Here is a 17,015-nt window from a genome sequence, read left to right as displayed (position 1 = left end):
TGTTCCGCTACCCGGTGAGCGTGTGCGTGGCGGCGGGGATCGGGGTCACCCCCTTCGCCGCGGTCCTGAAGTCTCTGTGGTACAGGTGTTGTGAGCCGCAACCCCCGCTGACGCTGAGCAAGGTAGGGAAGCAAGCACATCTCGCCCTTCCGCAGAGTCAAAGGCTCCACGTCCCGGTATCTATCATCTGCCGATTCTCGGGGAGGATTTTAATGAACTCGCAGGGATAAACTCGAGGATCCTTCGCTGTACTTATGTTCTTAAAAACCTCCATTTAGTATTGCATTGATGAGAAGGGTTTGTCTAATCTTGTTAAAGATGACAAGACATAAATTTTATTGCTTCATTGCCATTGCAGGCCATGTAATTGCTCATGTCAGTAAAATGCGGCCCGGCTGCAGATGGCTGTGTGACTGGGGCGCAGGGAGCGGCATTAACAGGCTGCCTTCTCTGGTCTCCTCAGCTTCATACTCCGATTGCAAGGGTACAATTCAGTATCTTCCTCCCATGGACTCCGGGTCTTACCGAGAAGCGAAAATGCCGTCATGGGGTGCATTGGCTTGCTTACCGGGTGTTGTCATCCATCCCCAAACCTCCCTTTTGCGGTTTCTTGTGTGTCCTCTGACTAGATGCTCATGGTCGCCTTCCTCTCTCTGTGCTACCCGGAGACTCTGTCCCCTGCGTTAAGCCTCCCAGGACCAGCCGCAGACCGGAGAGCCACGTAGAAAGGGAGCCTTGCTAAGACAGACAGAGTGGTGTCAGCTAGGAGGAGCCAGGCGGTCAGGCGAGCCTGGTTCTGGTCCTGATTCTGCTACCTCTTGTCTGGTTGGCACTTGGGCTGCAGTGTCATCTATCAAAGCCAGATGCTTGGTGGGATCAGCATGTCTCAGTGAGTGTCCTGTGCAGCATTAGTCATATGCTGTGGTCCACTAAAGAACTTAAGAACTGCTAGTACAGATGGCACCCTAGCAGAGTCACAGCATCCGCTAGCCTATTGAACACGTTCTGTAGAGAAGAACCTCATTCAGTTTGCTTCCCCCACCATCCCCAAGCTTATTCAGCCATGGGAGCTTTCTTCACCTGACATTTAGTAGGGACTATCACTCATTCATAAGGCAACGCCAGGCCAGGAGAGCGCTACAGCTGGGGCTTCCAATTAAGAAGTAAGAGCAAAATTAGCTATCATTTCAGGAACTTCCACACATTTTTCCATTTGATCATTATAATCTTCCCAACAACCTTAATAAAGTAGATAATAAAAGACCTGTTTCCCAGATAAGGAACCTGAAGCATAGCAAGACAAAGGGACTTTCCTGAAAATACATGGATACGAAGGGGCAGGTTCAGGATGCAAACTCAGGTCCATCCGGCTCTTTCCATGACATAACCAACACATGGTAGACAAGCCTCCTGCCATGGCAGTGTGGGCAGACTGTGGGGTTCCTGGTCAGAGACTCCAGCTCAGCCTGGTTCCACTCTCACCATAAGCATCACGTTGAGTGAGTCAGTGCATCGCTTTAAGCTGGATTTCCTGATCCATTTATGGAGAAATAAGAGTCCGTGCCCAACAGGACCGTAAGCACAGAGAGCTGGTAAATATTAGAATGGGATTTTGAATCCAGGTCCTTCTTATGCTAAAGCCCATCTTCTTTCCTCTACACCAGAGGTCCTCAAACTTTTTAAACAGGGGGCCAGTTCACTGTCCCTCAGACATTCCACACATGCGCACTGCGGGCCCCAGACAAGTCGGCTGCTAAGCAAGACAGGCAGCGGCGGCAAAAACACCCGGCAGGCCGGATAAATGTTTTCAGCAGGCCGAATGTGGCCCGCAGGCTGTAGTTTGAGGACCCCTGCTCTACACAATCTATAATAATAAAAACATAATATGCTAATTAGACCGGACATCCTTCTGGACAACCTACCGGACGAAGCCAAGGCAGTGGGGGCCGAGGCAGAGGTGGCAGAGGCCTCCTGGCTGCTGCGGCAGGTGGGGGGCCAAGGCAGAGGTGGCAGAGGCTCCTTGCATGAATTTCGTGCATCGGGCCTCTAGCAAATTTAATAAAGTGTCTTAGTCTGTTTGGGCTGCTAGCACAAAATACCATCACGGAGTGACTGTAACCAACAGGCACTTAGTTCTCTAGTTCTAGATGCTGGAAAGTCCAGGGTCAATGCGCTGGCTCGCCTGGTGTCTGAAAAGAGCCTGCAGGTTTCCTGGTCTATAGACAGCCGTCTTCTAGCTAGAATTGTCCTTATCCATGGCAGAAGGACACGGGTAGCTCTTTGGGGTCTTTTCTTTTCATCAGCACGAGTCATGTTTATTGGTTTGCAGTTTGTAACTCAATGAGGAGGAAAAAAGATATAGAGGTCTAGATTTATTATAAGGGCACTAATCCCATTCATGAGGGCTCCACCTATATGGCCTAATTATCTCCCAAAGACACCCCCTACTCCAAACTCCATCATGTTTAGGATTGGTTCCAACATATAAATTCTGCGTGGACACAAACATTCAGTCTATGGTACAAAGCAAACAAAACAGCTACTGTTTTAAAATATATACTTATTGATTTCAGAGAGGCAGGGAGAGGGAAAGCGAGATAGAAACATCAATGATGAGAGAGAATCACTGATCTGCTGCCTCCTGCACGGCCCTTGGCCAGAATCGAACCTGGGACCGACCCTTCAGTCAGCAGGCCAACGCTCTATCCACTGAGCCAAACCAGCCAGGCATAGCTATTGTTTTATATATTTGGGTCCCACAGCAATGCTTTGTTAGGGTTGATGATCATTTTCAGTCCTCCTAATCTTTTTCTTTCCTCTTGCTGTCTACCAGGTAAAACCCCCTTCGAGATGTGTCTTCTTGCTGCATGGTTTTCATTCCACTAAAACTTACATTTCATGTCACCTGATGATGATGGATTGTCTCACTTTCATTCACTTATTCACTCAATGAATATTTATTTATTTAGCACCTAGTATATGCCAGGCCCCCTCATACTGATATAAAAAGCCCAGAATTCTCCTCACACCAGACTTACAATACCTCACCCTTCTCTTAACATCTACCCTTTACCTCCTGCATGTTCAGGCAATATCTTATTTCCCATAGCTTCTTTAGTTATTACACACACACACACACACACACACACACACACACTACAAATTTTGAATAAATGAATGAGTGAATAAATGTCTATGTGCCCAAAAGAATAAACAAATGGCTTTTGTGCAATTCTCTATAAGAGTCTAGGTTACTAAGGTTAATTCATTTTTGTATTTAACCAGAAAAACTGTTTGTTCAGTAATTCTATAATAAAAATAATGCATCCAATTATTTTACTACAAATAGAGTAGAATAAATCTTATAAAAACCCACAAAATCTTAAAGTCCTTATAGGAACCCTCAAAATCTTAATACTGCCTCCTCTCTCAGCATACCATTGTTATTCCTGGGTGCTGTATGGGGTGTCTCAAGGCTGTTTTAATGGGAGGGTTAGGCAGTTAACACACAACTATATTACAGGGACATTGGTCTTTATTCCAAACACAGAAATTAAAAATAAAAAGACAATATTTTATATAACATAAAAACTGGGGGTAATATTGGGTCAAAATTCAACCGAAACTAAAGGTAGAAATAATGGTGTATGGGAGCTAAACACATAGAATCACAAACAACTTGAGGGTCTTAGCCTCCTAGCTTTGCACATGACAAGAAAAGTCAGCATCTGTCCTTGGAGTGGAAGTGATTTGTCCAAAGTCACCCAGCTGACTAGCCACTGAGTCAGGGTGGGAGCACGTGTTTCTGATTCCTACGTCATGAAAGTGAGATTCCATGCTATTGACAGTTCAGGCAGAAAATTACACTGAAGATCCACTTCCTTCGAATCTTCATGCATGAGAAACAGTTTAAGAAGTTTCTCTGTTTGTTTTTTCGTTTATATGTATTGTTGGAAGTATTACTGATGTCAGATGTCCCCTTTTTTTCTCCATTGACCCCCTCCACCCAGCTCCTGCCCTCTCCCTAGGCCTTCCTGGCTCTATTGTCTATTGTGAGAAGTGTCTCTGTTTTAAAGCAAGTTCATGTTTGTGTGAGTGTGGCTATCACTAGGCTTATATAACTAATGTTTGTCAGGGCCACCCACATGCTCTTGAGATATAAATACTACTTCTTCCAACTAACCTGTCAGCATCTATAGAATTTTTTAAAGCACAGCAGAGCAGTATATGGTTATCTAACAGCATCTTCACAATTGTAGATCTGGGCTCTGGTTTTCAGATTGTTCTCTTCTGTAACAGGAAACAGGAAAAACAGCATCTGGGTTCCGAGCTGGAATTTTAAGCCTGAATGGTGAACTAGAGTGGATTTTTCCTCCCCTGGTAAAGCACCAGTTGGCACAAAGGCATACATGTTTTTGTAAAAAGCCTCATGGTGCAAGTCTAAAAATCTAAACAAATTGCACCGAACTTTTCTCTGTTGTTCCCACTGCAAACCATTTTTCTTCACCCTTTTCCTCTTCCACGTTATTCTAGTACAGTGGTTCCCAAACTTATTTGGCCTACCGCCCCCTTTCCAGAAAAAATATTACTCAGCGCCCCCTGGAAATTAATTTTTTTTAAATTTTAATAGCAATTAAACAGAAAGATATATGTATTAATGTTTCTACCTTTTTCGTAAAATATAGTAAAGAAAGGTGTAAATTAGAAACATTGAAGTTTGAAATTATGAAACTATTTATTGAACTCAGAATAGAAAGGTAATACAAAAAAAATTAAAACAAATGCACCTGTGGCCATCACCGCCCCCCTGGATCGCTGCAGCGCCCACCAGGGGGCGGTAGCGCCCACTTTGGGAATCACTGTTCTAGTACGTACACATCTAAGTAAGATGCAGAATAGCCAATAGGACACCTGCTGCTTCTTTCCAATCATGTGTAGCACTTCCTATTGGAAGTTAAAAATTTCTTCCTAACAGTCTCTTATTTTTTTTAAATATATTTTATTGATTTTTTACAGAGAAGAAGGGAGAGGGATAGAGAGTTAGAAACATCGATCAGCTGCCTCCTACACACCCCCACTGGGAATGTGCCTGCAACTAAGGTACATGCCCTTGACCAGAATCAAACCTGGGACCTTTCAGTCTGCAGGCTGAAGCTCTATCCACTGAGCCAAACCGGTTAGGGCTAGTCTCTTATTTTTTAAAGATAGTCAGGGGATGTGGAGAGAAAGGGGGAGAGGTGGTTTGGAGGAGACTTCCCAAGAAAGCAGAAGAACAATAAGTATAATAAGGATGGCTTGCGGTGAAGAAAATGCAGGAACAGTGCACTATATGAAAGGAATACTTTGAACCCAGGAGTCAAAGCCAACCTTCACTTAGCAGAAGGCAGACTAGAACATAGGCTCCTTTGAGATGAGGGAAGGGGGATGATTGGTTGAGGAGTCTCTGATGCAACATGGTGGAAGCTGGGTGCTGAGGCGTATAAATGCCCCATCTCCATGGACACCCTCCGGCTCCTGCCTAACGGATAAGATTAATTCTACATCACACTCAATTTGTGAAAAGAGCTTGAAAAAAATTAGGACAGTTTGCTTGTGCAAACTGTCAAAATGATGAATGAAACAGGTGTGTGCACGTGGGGAGGGCGTGGGAAGATTGCTGACATAAATATATTGGCTTCCACATTGTAGTTCGCCCCGATGTCACAGCCGTGTAGGCAGAACTGAGAGGAACCAGATGAGTGGGTTCATTTTCTTAACTGCATACGTAATCCTCACACTATAATAGAATAGGTTATAGAAAAACCGAGGTAATCTAATTTCTTCATAAATGGCCTTCCTTCATCAGCTCTAGAATATACAACTGTGCTAATGGGTATTTATAGTGTGTCCCATGCAAAATGGCCTTTGGGTTCTTAACCTAATATAATAAACAGATAATTCAAATAAAAAGACAGCATGGGCCAGTGAGAACAAGACAAAGAGGCCAAGAATGGCAAAAATCCATACTCTACTTAAATATATTAATGGAACAAAGGCAGGCCTGCTTTCTTTTCTAATGAATGAAAAATGCATTTAATTGAATCCGTTTAGTTTGAGAAATCATTTACTTTCACTTTCCCTCACGGAGCTGTGGCTACCCCTGGAATTGATCATGTCTCCTGGACACGTGGAGGGTTGTAATATCTGAACGGGGAGCATGAGGCTCCGTTTGCCTCTCCAGAGACACGCATTCTTCTCGTCTTTCACCAGATGGGATCCAGAGACTTCAGTCATCCATCAGACCTCACTGTTGCCTTATGGGGAGGTGACCAGTATTAATATTTCTAATATCTTGGTTTATTAACCATACAAGACTACAGTGGCCTTGTAAAAGATTCAAATAAAATACTCAAATAGTCAAGAATCTTCCTTCATTAGTCTTCCTCCCCAAACTAACCAGCACCAACACCTTGCTCTCCAGGGGGTGCACCATTCAGTGCATCTTATTCCGTTCCTTTTCCATTCATCTGCATGAACATACTCATCAATGCGCATATGCAGGGTGTGATTTTATTTTTGCAGGGTAGGGAGTGAGAAAGAGTGAGAGGTGTGCCCTTTGTTTTATTTTTGTTTTCATTCTAACATGGCCTGGAGCACATTCAGTGTCAATATCTGCTGATTGACTTTATTTTATTTAATGCCTTCACCGTATTCTGCAGTAAGGGTATCTCACAATTTTGTCACCATTCTATTATTAATGACATTTTGGTTGTCCAACAGTTATTATTAACTCTAAGTGGAACAGAACAAGGCGCAAACAAGGTCAGTCCTTGGTCATGGGGCAAACCAGCAGGATAGCCACGAAATAGTTAACATTAAGGATAATGGCTTTAAAAAAAAAGTCTTAAGGACTAAACATGATTGATACACTGTGGTCTCAGTCTTATCATTGTCAACTAGAAAAATAATTTGTAAATATATTTCTTTAAAACTGGACGCAGAAACCACATTAAGGAAGCTTCTCAATAAGATGAAATAGTTACTTCAAACTTTGCTATTGTGTTCATCCAGGATGACCTTGGCAACAACAACAACAACAAGGAAATTAAGACCAGGACAATAATCGCCACCATTTGTTAAGTACCGTATTGTGCTTTCTACGTATCAGTCACAGTCTTCATCTTTTCAGAGAGAAAAATGGTCATGATTCCCTCAATGAAAAGTCTCCACCACCCTGTTGGCTTGATGCTTCTGTCAGTTCTGTCATTTCAAACAGTGTGACTTGGTTAGCTCAGGCTGCTGTACCCAAAATGCCATAGACTGGCTGACATAAACAACAAACATGTATCTCTCACGGTGTTGGAGGTTGGAAGTCCAAGATCATGGCAGCAGTATGACTGGGTTCTGGTGAGAAATCTCTTCCTTGCTTGCAGATGGCCACCTTCCCATGTGCCCTCACATAAGAGAAAGTGCTCTGAGCACTTCCTCTTCTTAGAAGGACACTAATCCCATTATTGGAGGCTCCACCCTCATGACCTCATCTACATGTAACCACTTCTCAAAGGCTCACCTCCAGATACCATCCCATTGGGTTTCAACATGTGAATTTGAGGGGGACACCAACATTCAGTCCATCACAATGGGGGACAAAGAGTGCTGCCCAGGAGAAGGCAACGCCACATTGCAACTCCATGGTGGGTGGAGGCATTGACCAAGGTCAAGGGCAACTCTGGCACCTATGCAACTCCTCCATGTGGTTTCAGCACACATGGAGGACGGGAATGATTCCTGTTTGAAAGGAAAGCTAAGATGGCAAGATGGGGCATTTTTCAAGTAAGAATGATTGGGACTGGATTTGAAATTGACAGGTTTAAAAAATGTTTTGGTTTGTTATTCCTATATGAATGTCTTTTAAGCACGTTCCTTAAAGGGCGGAATAACAGAAAATGAATGAGTGGAGTTTGTTCCATACCAGCTGTCAACATTAATGTTCTTAGATAAAGCAACCTTCAGAGGGCAGGAGGAGGGGGAGGTGCGTAGGTGAGAACGGCATTGAATTCAGTAGTTTTCCTATTTCCATGGGGAGCAAAGCAAGTTAAAGGGAGAGTTAAGGTTTGCAAAGAATAATTTAGACTGGGCATTGCACCAAGTGAAAAGAAAGAAGAATACTCTCCAAGCCGTATTCATCACCCACAGACAGTATGAAGCCAGCCTCCTGCCTCCATCCTCTCATCCTTGCGCCCACCCCCACCCTACACCCACAGCCCCGTCTATTCTCAACACAACAGCCAGGGTGATCCTGCCCTCCTGGACCTTCCTCAGAGCAGGCACTGCCTGCTGGACATTGGCACCTGCCCTGCTCTCCCATCTCACTCCAGCCATCCCGTCCTCCTGGCTCTGCCCTGACAGGTCCCACCCAGGGTCCCCTCACGCCTTGTTCCCTCCATCGGAGAGTCCCTCCCCTAACTATTCCCCTCCCTTGCCTCTTCTACATCTTTCCTCGAGTGTCCCCTTTCCTTGGCCATTTGACTTCATATTGCAGCCCTTTCCAGCCTGTTTATGTTTCTCCATTACACTTACCACTGGCTGACATATTCTATATTTTATGTCTTAATGCATGGTCTTATTTCTCCCTCTAAAAATGCAAACTCCATAAGGACAGCAAGTTTTTGTCTCTTTTGTTTGCTCTTATAGGTCCAGAGCCAAGACAGTATTGCCATAGAGTAAGCATTGAATACATGTTTGCCGAGTCAACCAGTGAGTGGATGAACGCAATCACTGTCCTTGTGGGGGTTCTTGGGGCATCCGCCTAAAGGAACCACTGGCTCAGTTTCAAGCTGAGAAGAGACAGGCACTCCTTTTGGGGGTTAGCACGCTTAGAGATTACCATTTGTCCTGGAATGAATATTCAAAATGCCCTTCCAAGTGGCAGCTGTCCAACAAATATATAAGCCCTAATTCTTAAGAGGAGCGGTCTAATCATCACTAGCTTCTGCTCTTCCTGACTGTTAATATTTAAACTCCCCCCCCCAAACCTGGAGAGAAAAGGCAAGATGGTTAGCCTTGAAATATATTCTGTGATATTTGTTTTCCTCATGAATTTTACCTGTTAATTAACTCTCATCTGTAACTTCCATTATAGGATGGTGAGCTTGCAGGCTGGTTGGTGAGGGGGAAGGGAGAACTCTCACAATTGGAGGAGATATTTCCTGGTGGAGCTCAAGACCAGCCCCCTGGTAGACTGTTAAGGAGTAGAGATGTGTCTGGTTGGGGAGGGGTTGCAGGAAACAGTGGTGGGCAACAGGAGGTGGGAGTGTGAGAAAAATCGGGAGAATAGATCTATCTCCTGTGGTTTCTCCTAGAGACAATTAATTAAAGCTCAAAGCACAAAAACTAAGCCTGTATTTTTAACAAACCCAAACTACTTCTTGTCACATGCCATTTGCTAATCACAGAGAGGTGTTATTTTTTTTTTAATGTTCCTAGGTATAATTTTATTACAGCAGTTGGCACACGACCATAGCCACCACCCACCCACCAGCCTCCTTGGACAATGGCATGTCTGGCTGAGGGGAAACTCCTGGCCTACAATTTCCATAATCTGTGCCCTCCGGAGGCCGCGCTGGTGGAGTGGATTAGCGCACAAGCCTTTGGGGTCTCTGGAGAAGAGAGTTCAAATCCCCAGCTTAGGTCATAAGTACAGATGAAGGGCTGGGCTGACAGTTTATCCGCCTGTGGGAGCAGTGAAAGGCACAGCTAGTTATGATTATTAACCTCGTTCAAAAGCAGCACAGCCAGGAATGTGGTGAATTGATTTTCATCCAGCGAAACTGGCAACAGCCAACAGGCTCCTGACTCTCAATTCACTCTGGGCTTTTTGAAACGCTCTGTGAATTTTTTCAAAAGAAATCACAGTGTGACTCTTCACTGGCAGAGGGAAGCATGTTATTTTGCAGAAGTGCCCATTTGGGCTCAAATAATTTAATGGAGATAAAGTAGTCTGCGATTATCAGCACATTGTGAAAAGAGGGACAAATCCGTTCTCGCCTCTTCTCTCGGCAGGTGTATTTCTATTGGATTTGCCGGGATTCCAGAGCTTTTGAGTGGTTTGCTGATCTCTTACTCTCGCTGGAAACACGCATGAGCGAGCAAGGGAAAACTCACCTTCTGAGTTATCACATATTTCTTACAGGCTGGGATGAAAACCAGGTATTGATAAGACCGAGAATAAGCAATATTATCTGTCATAGAGCAAAGAGAAGAGGAACAATTTCAATAATGAGCTATATCGATTTCTGGTAGCAGAAAACTTTAAGAATTATGTTTTTGTGTTTAAAAAGTAAAGGAGAATAAAATAAAACCAAACTAGGAAGAGCTATTCAAATCGTAGCAATGAAACAACCTACAGTTAACATTCTGAGGAATGGAAAAGAAGACAGGAAAAGAGAGTGGTCAGTGGAAGACAACCCCAACTTTGAAAATCCAAGAAAAATTATGTCACTGAAAGTGGCATTTGTCATTTTAGTGACATCAAGTGAATATTATTGGCTGTATTGTCGAGTGAGCTCCTAATTGGTTCTGGTTCTATGCTTTTGAAGTTAAGCAGAAAAAAAATTCCTTGGTGTTTATATTCAACATTTTATATTGTAAAGTATGTGAGTGAGCTTCTGCAGAAAATAATCATTACGAATACACGACTTACCTAGAGGTGTTTGTTTCTTAAGGCGTACTTAGCAATTGTGTGCATGTATGTGAAATCACCAAAGATCAAGGTCATCTTCTGCTGTGGCAGGTGTTCTGCAGTGTATTGTGCTAGAAACAGTAAGGTTGAATTTACCAAAAATAATGTCTATCCAAATATTGCACTACAGGAGTATAGCAGTGTTACAGATATTGAATCATAATTATTAAATTTTAAATCATTTTTTAACTCCTCAAGCATGGCAGATACAGTGATGTGATGACTAGGTTATGAAGTGCATGTTTTCATGGGCACTTCTGTAGCAGCTTCTATGGATACTTAGCTTCGGAAAGTATATGTGAGCCCAGGCGGCCTGTGTTAATCACTCAGTTCATGAGTGAATGCACTCTTGTCAGCTAGTGAGCCCTCTCTCTCTCTCTCTCTCTCTCTCTCCCCCCCTCCCTCCCTCCATTTGGTGAAGTATAGACATAGCCTTTGTCTTTTGCTCCCTAGTTCCCTGCTTTGCTCTTCTGCTTCTAACGTGAATTGCTCTAAGTGTCCACCTAGGAGGCCCCAGCCATGCGGGAGACTGGGCTCTGTTTGATCGTGTGACGATGCAACTTTGCCCCATCCCACCTCTGCCCCTTCCAAAAGTGTGCCATAGCATATACTTTTTTTCTGAATACAAGTAAATTAAAATAATGTTCTTCAATTTTTGCCATGACATGTTGGAAATATTTGAGATGCTCAAATTCCAGGAATAAAATAATTGATGCAATCTGTTGGTAAGAACCCAAGAGGCTGTTTTAGAAATAGCCAATTGTTAAACTGAATTCAACAACCTCAAAGTGGCAGAATGACAAGCACAGAAGGGACAGATGGAAAAGGTGTTACGAAGGGCAAATAACGGGGTTTGGAGATTAATTGAGCATTGGGTGGAGAAATATGGAACAAATACAGTTCCAAAAGCTCAAACGTCAGTGATTGGCAGCTCGATGGTACCACTACAAGTAGGAAAAGGCCCTTTTTTCCTAAGAAATAATGCCCAAACTTAAAGTACTAGTCAGTTCTTAAGTCCCTTCCTGACCTGATGGCAACCCACCTGTTCCCTTCCACGCCCATCGTTTTCCTCTGGTGCTGGAGCCACCAAACCATGTGTGGTCTCCTATCATGCTGTCAACTTCTTGTCTTCCCGTATCTGTCCCCTTTCCCTGACATGTCCCCTCTCCCTGACATGCCCCTCCCTGCTGCCCACTGCGCAGAATCATTCTTCAAAGCCCAGTCCCCTGTAAAGCCTTCCCCAGTTCTCTTGGTCAAAATCACTCAGGGCTTCACCGAACAATTTGTTGGCTTCACCGGAGCACTTGTTTCTGTCTCTAGGACAGAGGACTGTGGTCTGACTCCTAGTTATGCACGTGAGCTGCTCCCCTTGAATGACCAGTCCCTCCTAAAGCAGAGACCTTCCCTCTTCGTTCTTTGTACCTCCCACTCAGCACACACTGCCTGCTTATGGGATCACTCACCTACTGAAGTCGTAAATCATTTGGGAAGATTCATATTTAGCTATGTTGATCATTTTGAAGGAACAAAGAATTCTTCACTAAAATATGTTAGGGGAGCTCGAGATGCAGGACTCTACTCGGGCAGGAAGAGGAGGGCTCGGGAAGAAAGTCTGGATTCATCTTTGTAGATGATGCTAATCAGGGCCTTGGAAATGGAAGCTCTTTGGGGTGTAATGGCCCCCAAGAGGTGCAGGGAGCTGAGACTAGACGCAGCTGCCTTTTGAGACAGGACAATATGATAGGAAGACAAAACCTAATTTTTCTCCCTTGAATCAAAAGAAAAGCCAGAGAGAAGTAGAAGAAATGGGATCCTATAATGCAAATCGAATCAGGAGGAAGCAGTGTTTGGCCACTGGTGAAGAAGCCAAGGAGAATCAGGCCTGAGTTGGTCATTAGATCTGGCACTTTATCAAAAGTACATGGGCTCTGCCGTCTTCTTTGCCCACAGCAGAAACCAGCTCACTGATGGCGCCCATCAATCCTGTTAAGCAGACCGGCTGTGGGGATGTCAAACTGCCACTCTAACCTGGAGGCTGATACGACTCTGACTTTGGCTCCAGTTCTGATAACAGGGCTTCTGCCCATTTCCAAGGCTCAACCCTCGCCCACCACCTCAGCTCTTATTCCTGGACTCTTGTCTTGACCTTCATGCTTCACTCTCTGTCATGATAAACATGCCCTCCTCACCATTTTTCTCTCTCCTGGAGCCCTATTGCCAAACCCACTTCTAATAGCTACCTGAGGTCAGGACGCGCCTGATGGCAACTTCCTGCAGCCTAGATTCCACCATGGTCAGCCATTGACCGGCCTGTTAGGGCACCACCAATATGTTCTGCTCAGCCTCCCTCTTCCTACCCCTGGCTGCTTTCTAGACTGATCAGAAGCCCAGCCAGGGAAGTCAGGTGCGCAGCAGGAACCTGGGGCAAGAGTTGGGCCTAGCAGGGTTGTTAGCCAAACTGGTCAGGAACAGGAAAAGCTAAGATGTGAGCAATCAAAGGGAAGAAACACATGAGTTCAAGAGCTGTGGAGGGGTCTAAAGGATGAGCACGGGCAACACAAATCCCAGAAGGTAAAAAGCAAGGAAGCTACCAGAATTCAACACCAAAGAAGGCGTCACTAGGCACTGCTATGCCCAGGCTTTTACCCATGGACCAGCCGTTACCTGAAGCCTGGGTGCAGTCATAGAATTTGAAGGCAAACAGCTGAGCACAGAGCTCCAGTGGGGCCCCTTGCTCTGTTTGGCCACCGTGTCCTGTCTGCCAGACTCGCATCCTCCCAGCACTTGAACCCAGACAGTACACTTCACGCCCTCACAGCCCAGTGGGCAGATCTGATTGTACGCTCAGCCTCCCTCTTCCTACCCCTGGCTGCTTTCTAGATTGATCAGAAGCCCCGCCAGGGAAGTCAGGTGCACAGCAGGGACCTAGGGCAAGGGTTGGGCCTAGCAGGGTTGTTAACCAAACTGGTCAGGATCAGGAAACGTTAAGATGTGAGCAACCAAAGGGAAGAAACACATGAGTTCAAGAGCTGTGGAGGGGTCTAAAGGATGAGCACGGGCAACACAAATCCCAGAAGGTAAAAAGCAAGGAAGCTACCAGAATTCAACACCAAAGAAGGCGTCACTAGGCACTGCTATGCCCAGGCTTTTACCCACTGGCCAGCCGTTACCTGATGCCTGGGTGCAGTCAAAGAATTTGAAGGCAAACAGCTGGGCACAGAGCTCCAGCGGGGCCCCTTGCTCTGTTTGGCCACCATGTCCTGTCTGCCAGACTCGCATCCTCCCGGCACTTGAACCCAGACAGTACACTTCACACCCTCTCAGCCCAGTGGGCAGATCTGATTGTACAGTCCTTTTCCTGGAAGTTTCCTGTCACTTTCATCTGCCAGTGCCCCTCTCAGATCCCAAGGTTTAGCGTTAAGTGAATGGAGACAGAGGTACTGATTAATTTTTTTTTAAGTTTGGCAGGAAAAAAGTAGCTCAACATTTGCTTTCCCTTAACCAAATTTCCTCTATTATTCTCATTTTTAGAGAAAAATCTTCCTTCCAGACTCATGTTACTGTACATCTACTATGTGGGAGGGGCCTTGTACCAATAAATCTACAAATGAGCACAATTACTTTATCTTTTATTTAGAAGCAGATTCCTATTTTTTTTCCTAAATGTCATCTGATACCACAGTTTTTATTGTAGGTTATTCACATTGCTTTACACTGGGATGAAAATACTGATGTGATTACAGGACTAAAGCAGAAAACCTTCTATGGAAGACCTAACTGGAACAACGAGTTCAGGCAGATAGCCTACAATCACCCCAGGTAAGGCCCTCTTCCCTCTGCCTGCTGGGAGCCTCCCTGGAGAAATACAAGTTGCTGCTGAAATGGACAGCTCTGGGGCACGCTGGCTCATCTGCAGCAGTGGGCATCTTGTTTAGAGATAAATCATTGGCCTTAGAAAAGGTGGTCATGGGATATTTCAGGAACCACCATGTCGGTTTGACTGGCTTACAGCACCTGATCATTAGCGATTATGTTGATCCCTTTCACACTTAAAGTCAATGACAGTATTTCTGAAACTACCTATGTCTTCTTTGGTGTACGTAGTTGATCTCTAATACCCAACAGGAGAATTCACTGACATCCAACTGTAAATTCTACCTCGCATGTCCAACAAAGCAGACAAGATGTCATAAGACCAAGCAGGGATTTCTCATGGCGGGTAAAGACCCAGGATATGGAGCCCAATGCCTGGGTGCAAATCCTGGCTCTGCCATTGCCACCGGTTCACTTGGACAGGTTACTTATTCTGCCACTGACTTAGTCCCCTTCTCTGTGAACTACAGGCAATAATAGTGCTTACCTCATAGGCTTCTGTGAGGATGAAATGCATGAATATGTACAAAGAGCCTACAATAGACTTTGAATTCAGAAAATGTTGGCTGCCCCCTACACCCGCAGCCCAGCCTCCTCTGAGCCCTGAAGGTCACCACCCTTCATCTCACGCCCATCAGGTACTACTCCAAAGGCACAGACCAGACTGGATCATTTTATCTGCAGTTTCCTTAAAAAGAGTATGTAGGTTAGAAAAGAAAAAATTATAAGTGGAAAACTAACAAAATGTTACAAGCTCATATGTTACAGCCACAACCAGGTTTTTTGTTGTTGCTATTTTCTCCTTTTGGAAAAATATATATAGATTCATCCTATACTCAGTTTTCAATGATCATGGAACGAATGTTCCCACTTTGCAGGCTGCTGAGGAAGACACATCTTGGTTGTAAGTTCTTATAGAGAGGACCCTTCTTTATTATGATTGTCCCTTAGTGACATCTCATATTATACTTGTTTATTTTTGTTGCACATGAAGTTTGCAGCCCAGTGGGAAAGGCCTTTCAAGCCAAATTATTTCATTATCTCCCTTCCTTCAGAAGGTGTAAACCAGAAACAACAGCATCAAGAGACAAAGAGAAAAAGTGAGTTTGCACAAACTCTGCCCAAAACAATTGTTGCGCAGTGCTGAGAAGTGAGCGTGCCTGGTTTTGCAGGGAGTGAGGAATGGAGAACAGTGTGAAGGTGGGAAACATAGCTGCCTTTTCTCATTGCCCTGGGGAAGAGTGTGTGCACTCCTTTTCGGAAGCCATCATCAAAAGTTTAGTACATGAATGTCTTTACAGCCCCGGTGAATTTTTTCAGCACTCATAGTTTTCAGTGTGAACTCTCTTCTTGATGGATGACTTCACTCTTCCAGAGTAGAACAGACCACAAGGTTTGGATGTCACTGAATCAAATCTCCACAGCTCACTTCCTAGCCCAAATTTTAAAAACAGCGTATTTGTAATAGCCTTAGACTTTAGAACACCCCAACTTGTTATATAGCTTCAACTATCTATGTCATTAATATTAGACACAGGTTGGCAAAGAACAATAATCATTATATCCCTGAGTGCCAGCTCCATCGGAAGACGAGTCCCCAATAAAGAGCTTAGCACCACCCTTCCAAAAGACTTTTCAAATGACTCCTTAAAATAATTTTGTTTTCTGCTGTGCAATAGAAGATTTATGTTTAATGAAGCTTTTAATGAAGAAATCTCGGAAAGAGAATGCCAATAAAATCTAATTTTTAAACAAGAAAATTTAATATGGAGAAGTATTTCAATATCCTGGCCTTTGTCCAGATATAAATGAAATACACAATCCAATTACGGTTCTACACAAAGGACAAAGTAACATTAATTTTCTTCAAGATGGTTATTAAAGAGATAAACAGCATGTTTTCCCCTGATTATGTCAAGGATATGTTTGTTCCCAAGACTACTTGGCTAGTCTTACAAGACAGGTCTGTCTTGTCATTAGCTCATATCTTTTGGCAAAGATGGGTCAGAAAGAATTGGTGGGTTTGTTAGTTGGACTCAAAAAGGTCCTTTGTTCTTGAGGGCCTTTGAAGTGGGCTCCCAACCATTTCTATTCACCAGCATGAAGCTGGGGATTCTTAGGGCTTACTGTCTTAAAAACATTTACCTGTTCGCTCAAAGCTAGAGATTGCTCTTGTTCTAAAAAGAAGGAGTTAAATCAAAAGAATAAAGGGAAGAAGGGCAAAAATATTTTTATAGAACATGAAAACAGCACCAAAGCTTGAAGGGAAGCAGATCAAAGAGAATAGCGCAAGCTATAGAGGAACCAGAAAATTGCAAAACTAACAGTAATAGAAAAGCAAATTGATGGGCATCGAAATGAATAGAAATAAGGAAAGAGGGGGGAAAAATTAAAAAGATCAAAGTCTGAAAGTTGGAAATGG

At 44.0% G+C, this 17,015-nt stretch overlaps 1 protein-coding gene across 1 annotated transcript in view; it reads left to right on the top strand.

Annotated features, from left to right (window-relative positions):
* NOX3 (NADPH oxidase 3) overlaps positions 1-17,015 on the top strand; it is a 54,807-nt gene that overhangs the window by 32,473 nt on the left and 5,319 nt on the right. The window contains exons 11-13 of the mRNA XM_014545057.1: positions 1-122; positions 10,042-10,188; positions 14,415-14,539. Of these exons, the coding sequence (XP_014400543.1) occupies positions 1-122; positions 10,042-10,188; positions 14,415-14,539 (394 nt within the window). The remainder of the gene's footprint in view (positions 123-10,041; positions 10,189-14,414; positions 14,540-17,015) is intronic.

The sequence above is a fragment of the Myotis brandtii genome, unplaced genomic scaffold (assembly GCF_000412655.1).
Source record: "Myotis brandtii unplaced genomic scaffold, ASM41265v1 scaffold395, whole genome shotgun sequence".
NCBI lineage: Eukaryota > Metazoa > Chordata > Mammalia > Chiroptera > Vespertilionidae > Myotis > Myotis brandtii.
Note: the sequence above shows the minus strand (reverse complement) of the source record. Positions and strands in the feature narration are given on the sequence as shown.